The sequence below is a fragment of the Haemorhous mexicanus genome, chromosome 27, assembly GCF_027477595.1.
Source record: "Haemorhous mexicanus isolate bHaeMex1 chromosome 27, bHaeMex1.pri, whole genome shotgun sequence".
NCBI lineage: Eukaryota > Metazoa > Chordata > Aves > Passeriformes > Fringillidae > Haemorhous > Haemorhous mexicanus.
Genome location: NC_082367.1, coordinates 5,160,983 through 5,183,403, shown reverse-complemented (window position 1 = coordinate 5,183,403; position 22,421 = coordinate 5,160,983). Strand labels below are relative to the sequence as shown.

General features: G+C 47.1%; 2 protein-coding genes and 1 long non-coding RNA gene across 5 annotated transcripts; 1 reads left to right on the top strand and 2 right to left on the bottom strand.

The window, feature by feature from the left end:
• The first annotated feature begins 617 nt into the window (after nucleotides 1-617).
• LOC132338682 (uncharacterized) lies at nucleotides 618-1,471 on the top strand. The gene is made up of 2 exons (XR_009489505.1): nucleotides 618-752; nucleotides 1,218-1,471. It is a non-coding gene; the product is annotated as an uncharacterized LOC132338682 (long non-coding RNA).
• Nucleotides 1,472-1,728: 257 nt separating this feature from the next.
• On the bottom strand, nucleotides 1,729-7,130 carry LOC132338676 (zinc finger and BTB domain-containing protein 8A-like). 2 transcript variants are annotated; one of them, XM_059868426.1, is made up of 3 exons: nucleotides 6,179-7,130; nucleotides 3,428-3,597; nucleotides 1,729-2,840 (listed from the first exon to the last, which is right to left on the bottom strand). In XM_059868426.1, exons 1-3 carry the CDS (start codon nucleotides 7,128-7,130, stop codon nucleotides 2,508-2,510), a joined length of 1,455 nt encoding a protein of 484 aa, XP_059724409.1. In that variant the 3' UTR covers nucleotides 1,729-2,507. The 2 variants fall into 2 exon arrangements, with proteins under 2 accessions (XP_059724409.1, XP_059724410.1); XM_059868427.1 differs by lacking the exons at nucleotides 1,729-2,840; nucleotides 3,428-3,597 and adding an exon at nucleotides 3,609-4,499.
• Nucleotides 7,131-10,226: 3,096 nt separating this feature from the next.
• ZBTB8A (zinc finger and BTB domain containing 8A) lies at nucleotides 10,227-17,843 on the bottom strand. 2 transcript variants are annotated; one of them, XM_059868428.1, is made up of 4 exons: nucleotides 17,708-17,843; nucleotides 15,693-16,666; nucleotides 14,968-15,137; nucleotides 10,227-13,188 (listed from the first exon to the last, which is right to left on the bottom strand). In XM_059868428.1, the coding sequence occupies exons 2-4, from the start codon at nucleotides 16,636-16,638 to the stop codon at nucleotides 12,856-12,858; spliced, it is 1,449 nt and encodes a 482-aa protein (XP_059724411.1). In that variant the 5' UTR covers nucleotides 16,639-16,666; nucleotides 17,708-17,843; the 3' UTR covers nucleotides 10,227-12,855. The 2 variants fall into 2 exon arrangements, with proteins under 2 accessions (XP_059724411.1, XP_059724412.1); XM_059868429.1 differs by having other exon boundaries at nucleotides 17,685-17,816.
• Nucleotides 17,844-22,421: the final 4,578 nt, after the last annotated feature.

Genomic DNA, 22,421 nt, shown 5'->3' with positions numbered 1-22,421 from the left:
GGAGATGGACACGGACCGAGGGTCAGTGGGGGTGTGGGGAGATGGACACGGACTGAGGGTCAGTGAGGGTGTGGGGAGATGGACACGGACTGAGGGTCAGTGGGGGTGTGGGGAGATGGACACGGACTGAGGGTCAGTGGGGGTGTGGGGAGAGATGGACACAGACCGAGGGACTGTGGGTGTGGGAAGAGGTGGACATGGACTGAGGGTCAGTGGGGGTGTGGGGAGATGGACACGGACTGAGGGTCAGTGGGGGTGTGGGGAGAGATGGACACAGACCGAGGGACTGTGCTGTGGGGAGATGGACACGGACTGAGGGTCAGTGGGGGTGTGGGGAGAGATGGACACAGACTGAGGGTCAGTGGGGGTGTGGGGAGAGATGGACACGGACTGAGGGTCAGTGGGGGTGTGGGGAGATGGACACGGACCGAGGGACTGTGGTGTGGGGAGAGATGGACACAACTGAGGGTCAGTGGGTGAGGGACTAAGGGGAACTGGGCAAGGACCTGAGCCAGGGCTATGGGAATATGGACAAGGAACTGAGGGGAGGTGGGTATAGGAGCTGAGGGCAGCCTTCCTTTAGCCCAGCTCTCTAAAATGTGAGAAAATAAATTTATGTGGTTAAATTTTAACTTTGCAGACAAACGCTGAGGTGCCCCAAGATCAGTCTCAGGCTATAGTAACACACTGAAGTGCTCTACTTCCTGAAATGCTGACAGGAGCTTGCTAGGAAAACATTTGGCATTAACTAAGTAAGTGCTACTCATCTATTTTTTTCCAGTATTTATTAAGTACTTGCTATAAAACAGGCCTTAAATTCACCTTGGTCCATTTGCACAGCTGTGGCAGTGGCAAGTGTCAGCTCACAGTGCTGCTCTCCCAGGGCTTTACAGGAGGCCACTGAAAGTGGGTGATTAAAAACACCCTTAGGCTGCAAACCCTTCTGGGGGTTCCAGAAGATCCTGCAGATGTAGGAATTTCAGGGATAGAGTGGGGAACTACTTGGAAAAGACCTGCATTGGTGGTTACTAAAGGTACAAATCTCAAGGAGAACTGAAAAAGGCTGGAGACTGGGAGAGCATTAGGGAATTCTTACAGAAGCTTGCCCCATTCTCACTTTTGCCAAATTTAATGGCAGCTGTTGGAGGCAGAACCTGGATGTGCATCAATGTGGCTGTTCTCAGATTCTCTGTGGGGAATTTCTGCTTTCTTGGCAGGAACCTCAGGCTACAGATGCTGCTAAGAGGAAAGGAAACACAGCATCAAATGAGACACGAGACCAAACAGTGGCTCTTTATCAGGAGTACCCACTGGGAATGCCATTCTCTGCTCTCAGGCAGAAGGTTTCTTCTGTGCACTCCTTGAGCTTTTCTTTTTTAATAATTTAATAGTGAGCATTTTTAGTTTCTCTACCAAATGAGGTTCTCTGATCCAAGTGGCTGGGGAAATAAAAACAACTGAAAAAGCTTAAGAGACTCCAGGACTACAAGAGCTGCTTAACCTCTGAGGGAAATTGTGCTATAAAAAATGGTTTTATGCTGTCAAGCACCCTAAAGTTACACGAGCAGGAGAACCTTTCCAAAGTAGTTCCATGATCTGAAGTCACAAATGTCCCACTGCAATCCAAGGGACTTGGCCTCTTTATTCCTAGAGTAAGATAGATGGGTTTAAGCAAATCTTGCATCAATCCTGGGGAAAAAAAAATGGAAAAAAACCTGACAACTGCACTTCCAGTGATTGCACTTTTATTTCCTTGGAACCACGTTGGTGTATCTTTCTATAAAATTCACAGTACAAAAAAAGGGCAAATTCATACTATCCAAGTGCACTACAGATGCTCTGGTCACCTACTCTACTCTGGCTGTGGGAGTTCCTAAATCATGCTTTTCTCAACTCTAAGAAGCTGTAAAGTTCACTGAGAAAACAAAGGTAAAAAGGTTCTTCAGCAGGAAGAACTCCACTTGTTTCCCTTGCTCCTTTCTTAGGAAGTTTCTGATGTGTTATGTACAAATTAATTACAATATCAGCAAAAAAAAAAAAAAAAAAAAAAAAAAGAGTGGTTTAACATTTCTCAGCTGCTCACCTCAGGAAGAGTTTTTCCAAAGCAAATTAGCAATATTTGGTTTTTAAAAATCTGTATCCTACAGAACCTTTGTAGAACTGTAAACTGCTTCACACTTCCACGACGAGCAGGAACTCTGAGCAAGTCTTTGATGAAATATAAAACAATTCTTCTAAATAATTTCCAGATAATAAGTGAGCAGCTGGACTTGAGTGTTCCTTGTGGGTCCCTTTCAACTCAGGCTGTTTTCTGATCCTCAGTACTTTCTGGATGACATTTAGAAGCAATTACACCGTTCCACGTCTGCAAAACAGCTTGTTTCAGTCCAAATGTTGCTTCTCAGAACAGAATTTTAACAATACTTCCTAAAAGTAGTATACCAACATTAGTTGGTGGGACACCAGTCATTTCACCTTGACCACAACAAGAACAAATCCACCAAGATCTACCTCAGATTTGGCTTCACCTTTTCCTTTACCTCATCCGGAATATCATCACTGTTGTGTCGGACAACCAAATTATAGGGCTCCTCCTCCCCTGTCTCTTCATCTGATTTCTGCTCCTCCTCCAAATCCCATTTGGGCCGTTTGTTTCCCGTGGAGGAGACAGGAGAATGTTCAGCTGCACTGAAATCCTCGGGGATGCTGTCGAAGTTGGCCTCTGCCAAGCACTTGTGGCACAGTCTGTAGCGCCGCGTCCCCTGCTGCACCACGCAGCCCGTCAGCTCCGTCACGTGCTGCTTGCACTTCCTGCAGATCAGCTTGCCAGCCTGGTGGATCTGAAAGGATTCCACATTTACACATTCAGCCTTCATCCTTTGCTTTCAGACCATGAAAATTGTCACAGAGAGCAGCACGACTTTCCCAGGCATCGCTCTGGGAGAGGCTGCAAGAAGCTCAGAGAAAAGAATGAGAAACAATTCTTAACTGGCTGCACCTGGTGTTGTGAGCATGTGGAATGTGTTAAGGAGATTTGTTTACCATGTGTAAACAAATGGTAATGATGGTGCTTTAATTAAAGGACCAGTTAGGTCCACCTGTAGCCAACTAGGGTATAAAAGCATGGGTTTCTTAATATGGAATCTGTGTCAATTATTACTCTGTCCTGGCCCATTGTGCTGACAGAAAATGTGCTGAATTGTGCTAAAAAATTAAATTTTAAATACAATTTGCCACATTAAATAATAAATAATTAAATAATCATAATGAATAATTAAATAATTCAAGCTGACACGCTGCTTTTCTGGTGCTGAGTTTGGAGATGCCTACACAGCTGCCACCAGCGAATTAATTCCCACTTTCACAGCGAGCAGAGTCTTTGCTGAACTCTAAACCAAATCTCCTAAAGGCTGCTGGGTTTTCCTACCGTTTGGAAGTGGTTGCGGAGGTGCTCCAGGCGGGTGAACCTCTTCCCGCAGGCCTCGCAGGGGTAGGGCCGCTCCCCGGTGTGACACCGCAGGTGGCGCTTCAGGTCCGCCCGGCGCTTCACCGTGTGCGTGCAGAACGGGCACTTGAAACGCATCCGGGGCAGGTCACCTGGCAGGGACAGGGCACACGGCACACACAGCTTCCTCACTGCACTCTCGTCACTTTTCAGCTCAAAACACATGACAGCTCGAGTTTTCTTTAAAGAGGAAAAATCCCCAATATTTGGATGCTTATATATTATAATTACATTATGTTTGAAACGTATCCAGGGCAGGTCACCTGGCAGGGACAGGGCACACAGCACACACAGCTTCCTCACTGCACTCTCGTCACTTTTCAGCTCAAAACACATGACAGCTCGAGTTTTCTTTAAAGAGGAAAAATCCCCAATATTTGGATGCTTATATATTATAATTACATCATGTTTGAAACGTATCCAGGGCAGGTCACCTAGCAGGGACAGGGCACACAGCACAGCTTCCTCACTGCACTCTCGTCACTTTTCAGCTTAAAATACATGTAAAATACATGACAGCTCAAATTTTCTTTAAGTAAAGAAATTCCCAATATTTGGATGCTTATAATTACATCATGTGGGTGCAGAATGGGCACTTGAAATGCATCCAGGGCAGGTCACCTGGCAGGGACAGGGCACACAGCACACACAGCTTCCTCACTGCACTCTCATCAGTTTTCAGCTCAAAACACATGACAGCTCGAGTTTTCTTTAAAGAGGAAAAATCCCCAATATCTGGATGCTTATGTATGTATTATGTTATATAATAATTATATCATGTGGGTGCAGAATGGGCACTTGAAATGCATCCAGGGCAGGTCACCTGGCAGGGACAGGGCACACGGCACACACAGCTTCCTCACTGCACTCTCGTCACTTTTCAGCTCAAAACACATGACAGCTCGAGTTTTCTTTAAAGAGGAAAAATCCCCAATATTTGGATGCTTATATATTATAATTACATCATGTTTGAAACGCATCCGGGGCAGGTCACCTGGCAGGGACAGGGCACACAGCACACACAGCTTCCTCACTGCACTCTTGTCAGTTTTCAGCTCAAAACACATTACAGCTCGAGTTTTCTTTAAAGAGGAAAAATCCCCAATATCTGGATGCTTATGTATGTATTATGTTATATAATAATTATATCATGTGGGTGCAGAATGGGCACTTGAAATACATCCAGGGCAGGTCACCTAGTGGGGACAGGGCACACAGCACAGCTTTCTTGCTGTACTATCATCAGTTTTCAGCATAAAATACATGACAGCTTGAGTTTTCTTTAAATAGGAAAAATCCTCAATATTTGGGATATTTGGATGCTTATAATTACATCACGTGGGTGCAGAACGGGCACCTGAAATACATCCAGGGTAGGTCACCTGGCAGGGACAGGGCACACAGCACAGCTTTCTTGCTGTACTGTCATCAGTTTTCAGCATAAAATATATGACAGCTCAAATTTTCTTTAAATAGGAAAAATCCCCAATATTTGGATGCTTATATATTATAATTACATCATGTTTGAAATGCATCCAGGGCAGGTCACCTAGCAGGGACAGGGCACACAGCACACACAGCTTCCTCACTGCACTCTCGTCAGTTTTCAGCTTAAAATACATTACAGCTAAAGTTTTCTTTAAATAGGAAAAATCCCCAATATTTGGGCTATTTGGATGCTTATATAAGTATGTATTATATTCTATATAGCATATAATGATACATGGAATACAGGCTTTGGGGGATGTGGGAAATGGATTTATAGAAAATTTCCAAAGTTTGATAGAAGGTTTACAAAATATGTATTTCTATGTAAACTTTGAGATAAGTTGATTTAGAAATGTCATGGAATAAGACAGATATCGTTGAGAGTAATTGAACTAAAAATAAGTTTTAAAATATGGTTTTATAAATAAGGGGGATATAGATTTGTTCAATATATATCTTGTATATCCCCCAGCTTGCATTTTTACTCTTATTTAATATGTTAATTGACCACTTGATAGTGTTTTCCTCCTGACAACATTTTTTAGATAAAAAGGTTATCATAAATATGCAGCTGTTTATACATAGCCATCATATCTGACTCTTCCACCAGCTAATGGTTCATAGCTTTGACATTTATAATCTCTGGGTGATCTATAAAGATGTCTTTAGAATATGCACTTATGATCTACAGATAGGTCAATTTCCAAAGGAATGCACATGGGAATAAAGCTGTCAGCTTTGTTCCACCCTCTCAGGCAGGTGATGGCAGAAGTTTGGGCTGGTTGGACCCAAAATGCAACATCCCAGCAATGCCAGGACCTCTCATGTGAAGGACTTGGATTGGGTTGAGGTTAAACACTTATGTGATTGCCAGATATTGGAGAAACTCAGTCCTTCAGGTCCCAAGGCAATTACAGCCCTTAAGGCTTCATTAAACTCCACTTGGGCCCAAATAATCAGGCATGTTTTGGTTGAAATGTACAGAACACCTGGGTCAGTCCCGTTCCAATTCCCGTGCCCTGTTCTGGCTTCACAATCTTAGTGTCAGCACTAAAATTGAGCAGATAAAATCAGCTATCATTCCTGGCAGGTTTTTGGTTTCCATGCAGCCATACAAATTCCTTCCAAATCACCACCTGAATTCCCCTAAATAAAACCAAACTTTTCCAAGCTGTTTCTGTTTACCTTCATTCCAGCTACTCATGACCCCTAAAATTGTGGGCATTGAGGTGTACAGTTCTTCTGCCTTTAACTCCATGAACTCAGGAGTTCTGGAAAGTTCTTGTTCTAGCTGAGCAACCGACCACCTCTTGGCTCCGGCCTCTGCCCCGGGATGATATCCAAAGTCATCCTGCTCCACGTCGTTCTCGGCATCAAACTCGGCCTCCTCTCCGCTGCCCTGGGAGATGTGGGCGGGATCCGAGGCTCCGGCTCGCTCGGCTCTGTCCGATTTGCACCCTCCCAGCTCCCGGCTCTGCGACAGCCCCAGGTGCTTGCGGCGCTTCCTCGTGGAGCTCTGCTTCCTGCCTCTTTTGGACAGCTGGGTCTCTGCCCGCTGCAGGATCACCTGTGAGGACAGGTAGCTGCTGTAACTGCTCCAGGAGTTTTCATTCCCGTTGGGTTTTTCATCCGGGATGGAGTAGGAACGCCGGGGGTTGCTCTTTGCTTTCCTTCTGGAGCGATAAAGAGCCGGGCGGGCAGGGGTGGGTTCAGTGCTCGCACTTTTGGCCGAGAGGCTGAGGTAATGATCCTTTTCCTTTTCATTAATATCCAATGAGGACTTAATGAAGGTCTTGCAGACATTAAGGATATCTGTCATCTGCAGATAGCTGGCAGCTGACATGACTTCGATCACATTCTGACCCGTTAAAGACAATATCCCTGAATACACAAAGTCCAGGATGACCATGAACGTCTCCGGAGAGAAGACCTCAAACGTGGCTATTGTCGGCTGGCTCGTCTCCTTCGAGCTCTGTGAAAGGAGCATTTTGAAGTAGCCGCTGCTGGCAAACAGCACATTGCGATGGGCTTTGAAGACCTTGCCCTCCACCAGGATGTTGCAGTCACAGAACAAGTCCTGCTTCCGCTGCTCGTTCAGCTGCTCCAGGAGGTGAGACTGGTGGGAAGAAATCTCCATTCCAGGCAGGGAGTAACAGGAAGGTTTGCTGTAAAGGAAAAAAACATCATCATGATAATCTAAATCAATGATGCTGAATCCTAATTTAAAGAGATAGCTCTTTTAAAAAGCGCTATCACACTCCCAGAGTATCTCCAATCTCCCTGCGGCCGCTACTCTGCATAACAAGAGAGAAGAAACTTAACTCCAAAAGAGGTGAAAAGATGTCCCAGCGGGATTACTCCGTATCCCAAAAGAAGGAAAATTATGTCGACCAAGCCATGATGGTTCTCAGACTCTGCAAAAGAACTTGGCCCTGGCGCCCTGGGCAGAGCCGCGGCTGACGCGGGTGCACGGTGGGCACAGCCTCCGCCCCGGCGCATCGGGACCGCTCGAATGCGACGGCAGCGCCCCGGGGTCGCCGCCCTCCCGACCCGAGCCCCCGGGCATTGGCCGCGGCCGCCGTCACTCACCCGCCCGCCCGGCCGAATTGGCCGCTCGCTCCCCGGCAGCCCGGGACGCCCGACGGCGCCGGAGCCGCTCCGCCAGCGCGGAGGCGCCTCCCGGTCCCGTTCCCGCCGCGGGGACCGCAGCGCCCGCCTGTCCCGGCCGGCTGCGCGCTGCCCTCCGCCCGCACGGACCGCCCCGGGCCGGGCGTACCGGGGAACGGAGTCGCGGCTGCCGCTCCGCCAGAGCCCCCCGTGTCCCCGCCCGCCGCCGGGTGCCCGTGGTTACCCCGGCCGGTCCCGCTCCCGTTCCGTCCCGCCGCTCCCTCTCGCCTCCGCCGGCAGCGCCCCCGCTCCGCCGCCCCCTCTCGCCGCCGCCCGCCCCGCGCAGCCCCTTTGTGTCCGCGCCCGGGGCTGCAAATGGCGCCCGCCGGGGACGCGGCAGCGCCGGCACCGAGCGGCTCCGGGCGGCCCGAGGCGCCCGCGGCCGCTGCGGAGCCCCGCGCCCTCCTCGCCGCCGCCCGCTCGCAGCCGCCGTCAGCCCCGACGCCCGCCCGGTGCTTCCCATCAGCGCAAAGCAGAACGGCCACTCACCGGCTGGGTGCTGCGGGCGGCTGCCGCCGAGCCGGGGGGAGCGGGCGGTGGCTGCGGGATCCCCGGCTCCGCCTCGGGGCTCGCCGTGCCTCCAGGCGACGCGCCGCCGCTCCCGCAGCCCCGAGCCCTGCGAGCCCGAACGGGAGAGAAACAAAAGGTATTTGCTGACGTGGGCGTTGGACAGAGACGCCCGAGGGCTGGGGACACAATTAAAGGGGCAACGCACCGACTGCAGCCGCAGCCCAGCGCCTGCCTCGGCCCCAGCGCCCCGCGGCCGCCGCCGCTCGCCGCTTCCCACACCCACATGCTGCTCCGAGCCGCTGCCCCGCTCGCACGGGGCTTTGTTGTTCGCTACCTTTGTGTGTGCGTGGAGGGAAGGCGCCACCTGAATGGTGAATGGCAAAGATCCGGAGCTCCGCGGTGTAGGATTAATGATATTAACTCGATATCGCAGCATTTTTATAACGGGATTTTTGTATTCGAACAATGAGGGTAATCCCAAAGCAAAGCGCTGCACGTAGAAGTGCGATACACGGATTGTCCTGTTTTCCCTTCGGGGTGCAAAATGGAATCAGGGTGCCTGTTAGAAGAGAAGACACTTTCAAATTCGTGCCTGTTAGATGAGATTCTTTCGGTCTTATTCCTGGAGCTCATGGAATAATTTTGAGAAGGAAGCTCTGCAGTCATCGGTGCAGTCCATTCCTCAGAACAGGCTGCAAGAACCTGGCAAAGAACACTTCCCATTTCCACAGAAAGCGTCGGGTGAGATCTTCAGTAGTGTTTAATTTATTCCAGCAGCTAAGCCAAGATAGGGAAGGCTCTTTCCAGCCACTCCTCCCAATTTTCCTTACAAAATCTCTCGTTCTGTGTTCTTGCTCTGTTTAAAATTCTTGATGCACCGAATAAGCCTCCTTTTTGCATTTCATGAGTTAAATAGGATGAAAGGTTACGCCTCCAATGTAGAAAGGTTTTAAATTAAACAGTATAGAAAATATTTAACTAAATGATATTATAAGATTTTCTTAGTAGCTTATCAACTTACACCCATCACTCAAGAGTGTTGGCACTGATTTGTACCTAATGGAAAAATCCTGCAAGGCAAGGGCTGGAGGATTAGAACATCCTTTTCTTCAAAACTCAATCTTTTGGGCAGAATTGGAGATGTTTTTTCTACTATTTCATTTTTGCACTTGTTGCCTCCAACCAACAGAAACTAAAATAGAAGAAAGGTAGACATTGGCATGGCTCTGTAATGGGATAACTCTGACAGTGATGCTTCAGGGAAGAAATGTAAATTCCATCATTTTATATCCAACAGAGTCTTTTGTGGGTTTTTTTCCCCTTATCACTGATAACTTGAGATGGATTCCAAAATCTTGGAGGATGGAACAATCTGCAGAGCCAGGAGTGAGGCAAGGATACCTGTAGCAGTCAGAGTCAGCCCTCTGAGAGATCTGTGGGCTTTCAGGTTTTTCAAAGCCACCCTAAAACCATATTTTTGGGGTTTTTTTTCTTATGTCAGTTCTTTAAAACTGGAATAGAATCCAAATTACAAAAGGTTGGAAAGGGAGATTCATTCTGAAGTCAGTCTTTGGGATTATTTTTTTTTTTAAGTGAGGCTCCCCGACTGTTTAACCTTTAAGATAAGGACAAGTGACATTTTTTGGATTGCAAATATGGATGTTTATGTAATTTAATGGCAATTAAAAAAAAAAAAAAGATGGGAAATTATGTGAAAGAACTAATCAAGCATCACACAAGTCAGGTTTTTTGGGGCAGAGAGAATTCTGTAAGAAACACCTGAAAAGGAGAAGAGGGAATTTTTAAATTCAGCATTTCAGCCTTTGAAAGGATGGGAAGATATTGTCAGAAAATAAGGATAATTAAAAGAGACATAGATCAGAGGATGATGAACTTTGTCTTCACTCTCAACTGTGGTTTTGTGAATACAAAGTAAACACAAACCAAGCAAAAATAATCACAGAATTCTTGGAAAAGACCCCCTAAGATCAAATCCAGCACTAAACCCTGTCCCTAAGAGACACAAAGATGAAAGAAATACAAGGAAATCAATAAATTCAGTGGGAACATCCCTGTGTGGTCTTTACTTTCCTCCTTGAAAGGAAAAGTTCCTTGTGCTGATGAGGGGCAAGTGATCCTCACAGAAATATGAAGACAATCAGAGGCAATGGAAGGAGACAAAAAGAAAAATATTTTCATTTAGAGGAAAAAAAAATCCAAGGAAAATACATGAGTGTAAAATGAAGGATGTGGAAAACAGAAGGCACTTAACATTTATCTTGTCTTGCAATACAAAAAGGAAACAGTGACCAAAATTAAGACAACAAATGTAAAAATGCTAACTTTTAAAAACCAGAAAAACATTGTTGACCTGTGGGAATCACGGCCTTGAGCTAAACCTCCAAGCTTAATATGATACTTTAAAAATTACTACAGATATCTAGTTATACTAATGAGAATAACAACATATAAATCCAGAAAAAAAAAAAAAAGCCCTTATTTGCCCAGCAAATTAACAATTAATCTGTGTTTAAAAAGTAAAAGTCTTCCTGTGGATAGATTGTTCCATGTGCCCATTTAGAGCCACTTCTGAAGCATCTGCTCCTCACTATTGTTAGATTTATGATCTCTAATTAAATTGAGTATTGATCCAAAAATCCCTTTGCTTCTAAAAACACCCCCACTATTAAGAAACACTTAATAGTCTGACCTTTGCAGCTGGCAGTTAAGATTTCAGGCCTGGAGAGAACACTTTTTATTTTCCCCTCCCCTTCATCCATCCCCAGACAAACCCAGCCCAATTCCAGCCACGTTTTCACCCTGGGACAGCAGGCACTGATACCTGGGATTTGTTGTCAAACTGTTTAATGGAAAGGGAAAGGGAAACATCTATGAAATTTGAGCAAAGTTCCTCCATAATCTTTGAAATATTTCTTGTTCTCTGCATTTGATTTAGTCCAGGTTGCTCAGGAATATTTCTAAGCCATTTAATAACAGGCATTTTAGGAGTTTAAAAGCTCCAAGAAATTAAATGTCTGTTTTCACATCAAGTCCATTTTTGGGCTGCTGACCACGTGTCCCATAAAATCGAGTGTAAGTCTTGTTTAAGATGTTTTCATCTGGGTCATCACAAAGATTTTAAAGTCACCCCCTCCCCAAACCTAAGCCAATAAATTATAATGTTTGTAGGAACAAAAAAACACCATTTCTTGTGTCCTTGGGATGCTTCCCATGCAGTGGAGGGTGATTAATGCTTACACTGAATTTAGCATGAAATCCTCAAGTTGTCATTTGTTGGTCACCTGCAGCCTGGAATGAAAAGTCTGCACTCTCTGGTCATGATGATAGAAGAAAGTTATACAGTTTTTACACAACTAAAAATAAAACAGAGACTTTTTAGCTGTCCCTGGGAAGGGTTATATAGTATATATACATATACATATATATTTATATATATGTATGTGGGATTGTTGTGTAAGAAACCCCGGGGTTCAGCCAAACATGCTTACAAAGCTGTAAAAAAGAAAAAAAAAATAGATATAATTTTCTAAGTCTACAGCCATTGAGTTCCATGATCCCAAGAACTGGAATAACACTCAGGTGTGTCCAAGGAATGCAGGACCACAGGAGCATCTCCTGCTCCTCTCCTGTTGAGAAAAAACTCACCAAGCAGCAAAACCAAGCTTCTTTTGTTAGAGAAGTAAAATTTCTTCATCATTACTCATCTCTGCAGCCTAATTGTGGGTGAAATGACACAAATGTGGTGTCTAGAACTTCCAGTACATCTTGGTTTTACTGGTACAAACTGGAAAAGGTGCACGGAATTCAATATCCTGAGCTGGAGGGGACCCACAAGGATCATCCAAATCCAAGTGCTGGCCCTGCACCCCAACAATCCCACCATGTCTGGGCACTTTTGAGAGGTTCCCAAATATAAAAAAAGAGTATTTTAATGGTGCTTATTAGAGCAGCCCAGTGCGAGATCCTAATTTTGAGACTAAAACATCTACTGCCATCAATTAATGATCCAAATTTTTAATTAGTTTGTCTCTGATGTGTTAAGCATTTATGTGCTTATTTGAAAGAAATAAGTCTTGAACATATGATCTACTAAAGATTCAGCTCATCCTAATAAATTTTACAGAAATCCTTTTCCAGACAAAAGTGCCAAAACATTTCAAATGTTCTTTCTTAATTAGCTGCTGTTTTCCTTATCATAACAGGAAGATTTAATGAAATTTCATGGAAGATTCTCTTTACTTCTGAACACTCAAAGAGAGGTTGGCTGGTGTGGAGGGTTTTATACTTTGTTTTCAGCCCAGTGATATAAACCCCACCTCTCTACAAGTGTAAAAAATGGGCAATTTACAATAATCTGTGACTTTTAAAATGTATCTAGACCTCCTAGCAAGAGGCTTTGAGACATGCCCCATTGCCTGCTATAAAAATTATCCATGTAATACTGCAGTTTCCTTGCTCATCCATAATTTCAGGATGGATTCTTTTGAACCAAACACCACACGGGGGTTCTGCTACCCAACCAGCATGGCCTCAATGACGTGTCCATAAATACATGCAAGTCTGGACCTGTTCAACCACGTGTCTCTGTAGGATCAGCTGGCAGAGGGCCTTTGCTCACAGTACATCCTCCCTCTTCCACAGAATTCCCAATCCTTCTCTTCCAACTACCTAATATTCGGTTTCACTTCCTTCTCCTCCGCTTCATCCTCGCTGTCATCCACTTGCTGGATGACCAAGTCGCTGGAGCCATCCTCCACAATCTCCACGTCAGACCTGTTGTCCTCCCCGTAGTGCCACCTGGAATCCTTGTCCCCATCCTGGGGGAACTCCAGGGGAGCCTCAGCCTCCAAGTCAATGCGGATGCTGTCGATGCCAGCCTCGGCCAGGCACTCGTTGCACAGTCTGTAGCGCCGGGTGCCCTCCTGCACCACCTGGCCCGTCAGCTCCGTCACGTGCCTCTTGCACTTCCTGCAGATGGGCTTGCACGCCTGGTGGATCTGGGCAAAGCAGAAGGGATGGAGTTGTTAAACATCTTCAACATCCACAAATGGTGTTTTTGGGACTGTCGCCCTGATTTTTTAAGATTTTTTTAAGCGAGCTTTCTCACACGCTTTCTGTAAATAACTGATTGTTTTGCATTCTTTTATGGAGGAGGAGAAATCTGATGGACTGTTGGTTTGTCCAGTGTCATTGGAGAGGTGGCACTGTCACCCTCCAACCCACTGTCACTTCTGGAAAACTACAAATGTTGGAGTCAGGAAATAAACTGCCCTTTTTTTTCTTCACCTTGAGAGCAGCGGTGTGCACTTGTGTTCTTTCGTGTCCTATAGTGACAGATGACTGTTGTAGGAAAGGCATTTTGTGCTGCTCTTGTGAGCCAGCAAAGGCTTCCTGAAGATAAGGAAAGCCCTGTATCTCTCTCGAGGAAGACACCAAGGCTGTTGGACCATCCAGGTGTCCTTTGTCCCTTCCCCTCCTGTACCTGGTCGGTGGTCCCCATGTTCCTTCCCTCCCCCTCTCCCCTGGGTAAAAGGGCAAGCAAACCACACAGTCAGGAGTTCTGTTGGAGCTGTTGCTGGGTTCAGAGGCCTGTGGGCCAGAATAAAGCTCTGGATCCAAACCCTCCATCAGAACCAACTCCTTTCCTTCACCATTGCCTTAAAGCTTCTGTGCCAGAGGGAAACCCGAGGAGCAGACCCTGTTACAGAGGGAAAGATCCATCTCGCAGGATGGAGTTGTTAAGCATCCACAAATGGGGTTTTTGGGAGATGACTGTTGTAGGAAAGGCACTTTGTGCTGCTCTTGTGAGCCAGCAAAGGCTTCCTGAAGATAAGGAAAGCCCTGTATCTCTCTCGAGGAAGACACCAAGGCTACCCCCATGACATGATGGAAGAGAGGAAGTTAAAAGATACAGACTTCAGCTGGCTCACAGAATGATGTGGCTCCTTGTTCACCTATTGAGAACTTTGTTTCTTTCTTATAACCAATGGGCAGTGAATGTGTCTGTTAAGTAAATGTAAATATCTTGAAAAACTATAAAGGCAACATGTTGCTGGAATAAATCTCTCTCGTTCACCCTTCTGATGTGTGTCTGACTCTGTGCCATGTCCTGCTCTACAGCAACAGACTCTCACCATCCTATTTCCTGAAAAATCCCTTCGCCAGGATTTTTCTCCTAGGAAGCTGAGAAGCCTCAGAGAGGAATGAAAACAATAATTATCTGATCTGCTTCTCCTGTGTTTTGCTGCTTTGGAATGTGGTTTGGACATTGTTTACCAACTTGTCTGATTGTCAGACTCTGAGGAGAGAGTCACGAGTTTTTCATTATTGTCTTGTTAAGCCTTCTGTCTGTATCCTTTCTCTATTCTTTAGTACAGTATTCTTTAATATAATATAGTAACATAAAATAAAAAATTAGCCTTCTAAGAATGTGGAGTCAGATTTATCATTTCCTCCCAACGATGGGGGACTCAGAAAATACCACAGACAGCATTGCCTCAATTTGAGAGACATCAAACACTGAACTGCACTGGGTAATTGCCCACCGGAGCTCTCACAGGCTGCAGAGAGCAGAACCTCTGCAAGCCATCAATTAGCCAACAAATTCCTCCCCTTTCCTGCAAATTATCCTTCAATTCGACTGCAACCAAACCAAATTAATTTTCTATTCCCCTCTTCTTTACAGGAGTCATTAGATCAACCAGATACACTCACACTGTGTTTAATTAGCCAGATTTACACGTTAAATAAATCATGCAGTTGCTAAAAATACTCACAGTTCGAAAATGGCTGCTGAGGTGATCCAGCCTGCTGAATCTCTTCCCACACGCCTCGCAGGGGTAGGGCCTCTCTCCCGTGTGACAGCGAAGGTGACGCTTCAGGTCAGCTTTTCTCTTCACCACGTGGCTGCAGAATGGACACTTGAACCTCATCCTGGCCAGGTCATCTGTCAGAAAATAACGGCATTCCAAACAAATCAAAATCGTGTCACGTCATGCTCTAGGAAAAGGTGTTTTATGAGAAGAATGGCACATCACTTTTGTTAAAATAATATTCAAGGGTTGTTTGGAGCACAAAGGTTTTGTGTTTGCCTGTAGATTACACAGGAGTGCAACAAAGGAGGAGTGGACCATTGGCTGTATCAACACAGACCTGGTCAAGCCAGCCTGGACAGGGCTTGGAGCAACCTGGGACAGTGGGAGGTGTCCCTGCCCATGGCAGGGAGTGCAGCAAAATGAGATTTAAAGTCCACTCCAACCCAAATCACTCTGTGATTTTATGAAAATGAGTTTAAAAATATCCCAACTTATATTTATTTTTAAATTTAATACCCCAGGTACTTCAAGAACTCAAAATTATTTCAAGATAATGAGTTAAACTTTCCAAACATACATTTCTGGACAACACAGCTGTCTTTTTGGCAATTGTGCTTTACTATTGAGCAAGACCTATTTTCTCAGAGGCAGGAGAGAGGATTCTCAGGTGTCTCAAGCCCACTCACCTTCAGCCCAGTTCCCCATCACTCCCAGGATGGAGGGCATGCTCCCGTACTGCTCCTCAGCTTTGGAGGACTTGGATTTACTGGAGGAGCGGGGTGACTCATGCTCCTGCTGGGACACAGCCAAGCCCCTGGGCATCACCTCAGCCCCCTGGCTGAACTGGTAGCCCACGTGAGGGCTCTGTTCCACCTCAGGGTCGATGTGAACTTGCTCCTCGGGCGGCGCGGCGTGGCCGGCGGGCTCGGCAGCCCTGTCCTCCAGCTTGCTGGATTTATAGTGGGGGATGTCCGAGGGCTGCTGCAGCCCCAGGTGCCGGGATTTCTTGATGGAATCCTGCCTCTGCTCGTGTTTGGACAGCTGCTGCTGCTGGGCATTTCTTTGAGAGCTGGGGTAATAGTTGAAATTGCTCCAAGCGTTGCCACCCATCATACAAGTCCCGGGGTCTGGGCTGGAGTGGGAATGCGGGGGGCTGCTCTCCGCCCTCCACCCTCCGCTGTACGCACAGGATCGCTCCACGCCGTTGGAACTCACATCCTTGTCTGACAGGCTGAAGTAGCGATCCTTCTCCTTCTCACTGATGTCCAGCGACGACTTGATGAAGGTTTTACACACGCTGATCACATCGGTCATCTGCAGGTAGCTGGCGGCTGACATGACTTCGATCACATTCTGACCAGTGAGGGATAGTTTGCCTGAATACACAAAATCTAGGATAACTGTGAAGGTGTCAGGAGAAAAGGCCTGGAAAGTGGCTGTGGTGGACTGGCTCGTCTCCTTCGAGCTCTGTGAAAGGAGCATTTTGAAGTAGCCGCTGCTGGCAAACAGCACATTGCGATGGGCTTTGAAGACCTTGCCCTCCACCAGGATGTTGCAGTCACAGAACAAGTCCTGCCTGCGCTGCTCATTTAGTTGCTGCAAGAGGTGAAACTGGTGAGAAGAAATCTCCATCCCAGAAAAGGTGAAATGAAACGTTGCTCTAAAAAAATGAAGAAAATTATTAATAATAAATCTTGACTTCAGTGCTGTGTAACTCAGCCAAACATGTCAGACCCAATTTTATGGCTATCATTACAAATAATAGCATTTCTTTAAATCTACAAATACATTTAAACCACGATACGCTCAACCGTGGATTCATTTTCCAACAGAACAAGAGGGATGACAAAGCCAAGACCGCGTTATTTGGCACAGACGGGTGTGCTCCAGCCGGGAGCATCCCCATGCCCAGGATGCGGGGCTGGACCCGTGCCGCCCGCTGGAGCTGCGCAGCCTTCAGGCAGCTCCGGGAAGACGAGGAGCCAAGAGCAGCTGCGGCTGCGACCGCGGCCGTGCCTCGAACCGGCGATTCCGCCTCGCCCCGCTCCCGCCGCCCGGGGAGCTCCGGGAGCGAGATCGGCGGCAGCGCCCCGGCCCCCCCGGCATTGGCCGCGGCCGCCGTCACTCACCCGCCCGGCCGGTCGCTCCCCGGCAGCCCGGGACGCCCGACGGCGCCGGAGCCGCTCCGCCAGCGCGGAGGCGCCTCCCGGTCCCGGTCCCGTTCCCGCCGCGGGGACCGCAGCGCCCGCCTGTCCCGGCCGGCTGCGCGCTGCCCTCCGCCCGCACGGACCGCCCCGGGCCGGGCGCGCCGCCCGCAGCCGCCCGCGGAAACGGCGCCGCGGCTCCGCCAGAGCCCCCCGTGTCCCCGCCCGGTGCCCGGTGCCCAGCGCCCGGTGCCGCTCCCGCCCCGCCGCCCGCGGCCCCCTCCGCCTGCAGCGCCCCCGCTGCCGCCGCCCGCCCCGCGCAGCCCCTTTGTGTCCGCGCCCGGGGCTGCAAATGGCGCCCGCCGGGGACGCGGCAGCGCCGGCACCGAGCGGCCCCGGGCGGCCCCGGGCGGCACCGAGCAGCACCGATCGGCCCGAGGCGCCCGCGGCCGCTGCGGAGCCCCGCGCCCTCCTCGCAACCGGGCTGGCTGCGGGGCCCGTTCCGCCCCAAACCCAGCGCCCTGCCCGGCCTACCGGCGTGGGGAGCCGCCACTCACCGGCGGGGTGCTGCGGGCGGCTGCCGCCGAGCCGGGGGGAGCGGGCGGTGGCTGCGGGATCCCCGGCTCCGCCTCGGGGCTCGCCGTGCCTCCAGGCGACGCGCCGCCGCTCCCGCAGCCCCGAGCCCTGCGAGCCCGAACGGGAGAGAAACAAAAGGTATTTGCTGACGTGGGCGTTGGACAGAGACGCCCGAGGGCTGGGGACACAATTAAAGGGGCAACGCACCGACTGCAGCCGCAGCCCAGCGCCTGCCTCGGCCCCAGCGCCCCGCGGCCGCCGCCGCTCGCCGCTTCCCACACCCACATGCTGCCCGGGAGGGGATGGGATGCCCTAGATGCCTCCTTTTCACACCTTTATCTATAGCAGGGGCCTCGATGACCCAAATCCTTCTCCTTTCTCTTGCAGCATCCTCCAAAGGAGATGTGACATCTTCTTTTCTCTGTTGGTAGCTGTTATCTTCTGAAGAAGGCATGGCTGAAAGCGAAACCTGAACCTCTCACCTTCTCTCCCTCGAAGTTTAGTATCTTTCTCCTTCCTCTTCTTACCACCAGGGTCTTTCCTGTGATTTTGACGCCCCAGTTATTTTTCATAAATATTTATTTTCCCATGGAAACCGTTCTTCCTTAACCGAGCCTTTTGTGGCATTTTTGGCCTTCCCTTCTCCAACTTCAGACATTCCACCTTGAAGCAATTTATCTTTCTTTCCCAGTGTAGCAAAACTGACTGAAGACATTATCTAAAGATAGCAATCCAAAGACTTTCCTTTGATCTTTAAAATCATTGTCCCACTAATTCATACTCATTTATTCATCTCCAATTTATATCCATTCATATTGTGTATATATATGTAAATGTATATATAATAATATTCTTTTCCAGCTTAATTCCCCATTTTTCATAATTTTTCTTAGTTTTGTAGATTCTCCTTTCAAACCCAGGCCATGATCTTGAAATCTTCATGAGACCCATTCTGCTTCTGTGAGATTCTAAATTAAACATTCTTGAACATGAAACAACTGGAATTCACCCCAGCTGCTCACAGCTCTCACCACTGAGAAATGAAGAACACAACCAACTAAACAGATTGTTTAATATATGAACCAGAACATTTATTTGTAGTAGCAGGTTTTAATACCATTTAAAGTCATTCCTTTAAAGTTTATTTTTGCCTGTCAAGCCAAGGAAGTAGCAGCTCTTTTTATTTGACATGGAATCACAGAATCCCAGGATGGTTTGGGCTGGAAGGGACCTTAAAGACCATGGGCAGGGACACCTTGTTGCTCAACATTCTACATATTTTTTTCCACATTTCTGCCCAAATGATTTCATCAGCTGAAAGCTTCCCTTGGAAAAGAATTATCTGGAGGTATTTGTTCTGTTTGACTTGCCTGGGTGGTGCTTTCACTCCTGTCAGTGGGGCTTTGTATCAATGTCAACAGGAGCTCCAGGGTTCTCCTTCTGCCAGGAACAGGCAGGAGAATTTAAAAAATATGGGGGGAAATTTCAGTGTTATCTGGAGTAGCTTAATTAGAATTTTTAAAGGTGCTACAAGTGCTTTCCTCAGAGCACCTCCTGCTCACTGCTGTGCTGTGGATCCAGGAGCAGCCACAGAACAAACTTTGGTTTGCTCATCCTTGGGGCTGATTCCATCCTGTTGTGCACATCCCAAACAATCCCAGACATCAGAGAGGGGTTTTTTTCACGTTGTGTTTCTAAATTGTAGAGCTCATTTCAGCTGTGAAAGTTCCACTTGAGATGCAGTTTGGAGGGTTTATGCAGAGGGAATGTGCTTGGCAGCTGTGTGAAGGAGGTGAAGGAGCTGCAGAGTGCAAAGTCTGCTCTTCAGAGAATAATCACACTAAAAAAATTACATTTTTCTTGCTCATAGAAAAATGAACATACATTTCTCCTTGGGTTTGGTGACCAAATAGGATTAACAGTAATAATATATACTGGTATCGTGTAATATATTCTAATAGTTTAATTAACAGTGGCACCAATTAAAAGATTTCAGTTCTCCTCAAAATAAATATTCCTCCTGAATCACAGCCTTCAGTGATCTTCTCACTTTGATTATCCAGGGATATTTTTCACCAAGGAAAACTCAAAAGCCTGCACTAGAACAACTTAAGGAACTGTTCAAAGCCGAAAATTAATTAGGAATGAGATTACAATTGTCATGTGATCACAGCCAGCTTGGATTTGGGTTTTCTTCTTTTGTGTCACCGTTCCTGTCCTCAGCTTTCCCAAGGAGCCAAGCAGGAGAGCTGAATCACCCAGGGCTGGAGCTCCACCTTCGTGTTCAAATCTCTGAGGACAAATCCAGGGAGTGCCAGGGGATCTCTTCCTTTTCCAAAACGAGCAGGAAATCACAATGTCCTGTCCTAAACTCCGAGTCCAGGGAGGAATCTTCCCTCTGGCAGCAAGGTCTGATAAAAGCAGAGATTTGGTGGATCCCAAATCCCAATCCTGTTCCAGCAGGACAATTAAAGCCTCGTTAAGCTCTTATCTTACCCAGTTCCAGGAACACCCAAATGTCCCACATCTGCCTACAGCTCACTTTGATGGCTTAGGGCTGGACCCAAACAATCCTCCCCAAAGCATTCCCGACTTCTCTGACACCCTCTGACCCCTGCTCTCCTCCTCCTTTTCAAAAAAATCCTCTTCACCCAGGTGGAGATAACCACCCTCATCCCCTCTGAGCTCTTCAGTGTCTCACATCTTTCATGGGAAAGGAAAAAAGGAAGAATTGTCTACTTGCAGCGAGATTTTTTTGTCAAATGTTCAATATAATTTAAAATTTTCTGGAAAGGATATTTGGGATGTTGTGCTCCCCACGTGCATCTCCTCCTAGCTGGGATCAGTGTCTGCTTCCCAGCAAGAAAAATGAGAAGTTTTAAAAGATGAATTAACATAAAACTACAAAGACTGTTAAAAAAAGCAAGCCAGTGTTGATAAAATAAAATATTTTTTTAAAATCTCACTTGGCTGGGGTTTAAGTGAACAGAATCCTTTTAGTCCTTTCCTTCCAAAAACCTGATTTTTCTTGCAAACTAGCTGTCCCCAAAAATTGATATGTTGATTTTTAAATCAAATTAATCAAATGGAAATATTAATGATTTCATTTTAATGCCAGAAATTGAAACGTGAGCCTCAATCTAGACGCTCTCAGGTTTACTCAGTCAACATTTGAAGGGTAAAAAAAAAATCAAAGCAACCCTCTCAGAGAGTTTTATTTTCTAGACAATCAAAAAACTCCAGAATGCTCCAAGATCCACAAATATAGTTCAGTCACTTCCACAAATAAGGGTCAGTTTATAAGAATTTGTCATTGTTACTGGACTAAAGGACTTCAGTTATGAAACTCTTACAAAACATCAGGAAATGCAACGACCACATCTGGAAGATTTACAAGGGCTTTGCACCAAGAGGTTAAATGCACCACAAACACCAGTGCAGCATGTATTCCTTCAGTGAAATACAGTGCATTTCTGTGCAAAAATACATGAAAATGTGGATTCCTAAACAAAGTCAAGTACAACCAGCTAAGTTTTAAGATAGGTCATCTTCACGGCCTTTAAAAACCTTTGAGAAAGAGATTCTGTTAGAAATAACTCCCCTAAAAACATGAGGTTTGATTCTTCATCAAGCACCACAGGAAGGTTTGTTTTTGTTTTTTTTTTTTTAAACAGCCAACATCATTTTCTCAAAGCTTGTAGAGGCTGGATCTACAAATGGAAGATTTCAGGAAAAAACATCCAGAAAAGGCAGTGGGAAGCACAAGCAAACGGATTTACATGAACACCCTTTATCACAAGCATGTGGATAAATCAACTCCATCCTCTTCTACATCCAAAGGCTGAAAAGACTCCACGGAAAAACAAAACAAAGCAGCACAAAATGACAAATTGAAGAGGAACCACCGAGTTTGGTGGAAGTTTCCCTGTGGAAAAGCCTCCCCCCGCCCGCCCCGGCCCCCTGACAGCTCCATTCTCTAGGCACAAACACACAAGGACAACCTCTAAGACCAAAGACAGAAGGAAAAGGTCTCTGCAGCCATTCCTGCAGCTTCCAAAGGGTTCATTTTCCCCTGCTCCAAGTGTCTCCACAGGCTCAGTCAGCAGAGTTCAGCCACACCAGGAACTTCCCAGCCTTGTGGAGCACGAGCCAGAAGCAGCTCAGCTGCTACTCCAGGTCCAGTGGCTTCTACCAATATTTACAATGAGGTGGAATCTTCATGACCAGAGCTGGTCACTAAATATTAATTGGATCCCTATTTACATTCCTGCCCCACTTCCATCAGCCAGTCTCCCAAAAAAAAATCAGATTTATCCATGGCTCTCAAGGCAGAAAGTCCCTCCTTGATCACCTCTATCACCCTGTGGGTTTGGGTGGACTCACCAAAAATCCAGCAGTCCAAAAGACAAGCCCTGGCAGGCTGGAAGGTGCTTTTCCAAACATTCCAGCCAGATTTACAAACCCCACATTTTGCTCAGGCTTTCATGAGCAGCAAGGAGCCCAAAGCACAGCAGGGTTTTCAGAGGAGCTCCACTCCAGAAGTGGCACCTCCACGAGCTGTCCCTTCCATGTCCCTTCACTCAGATTGACTGAACCAGGGGCTCCAGAGCAGGGAAGTCTGGAAAGGTCTTGTCCTGTGCTCCAGCTCAAACAAACTCCAATTTCCAGCTGACCTGGAACAGGGATGACAGAAAC

Excerpts from the sequence above, each read along its gene's own strand:
- LOC132338676 (XM_059868426.1), bottom strand. The coding sequence starts at position 7,130 with ATGGAGATTTCTTCCCACCAGTCTCACCTCCTGGAGCAGCTGAACGAG. Across the intron at positions 3,598-6,178 it reads CATGAGTAGCTGGAATGAAG|GTGACCTGCCCCGGATGCGT; the intron begins GTAAACAGAAAC and ends TGTCCCTGCCAG. Across the intron at positions 2,841-3,427 it reads TCCGCAACCACTTCCAAACG|ATCCACCAGGCTGGCAAGCT; the intron begins GTAGGAAAACCC and ends GAATCCTTTCAG.
- ZBTB8A (XM_059868428.1), bottom strand. The coding sequence starts at position 16,638 with ATGGAGATTTCTTCTCACCAGTTTCACCTCTTGCAGCAACTAAATGAG. Across the intron at positions 15,138-15,692 it reads GATGGGGAACTGGGCTGAAG|ATGACCTGGCCAGGATGAGG; the intron begins GTGAGTGGGCTT and ends ATTTTCTGACAG. Across the intron at positions 13,189-14,967 it reads TCAGCAGCCATTTTCGAACT|ATCCACCAGGCGTGCAAGCC; the intron begins GTGAGTATTTTT and ends TGCTTTGCCCAG.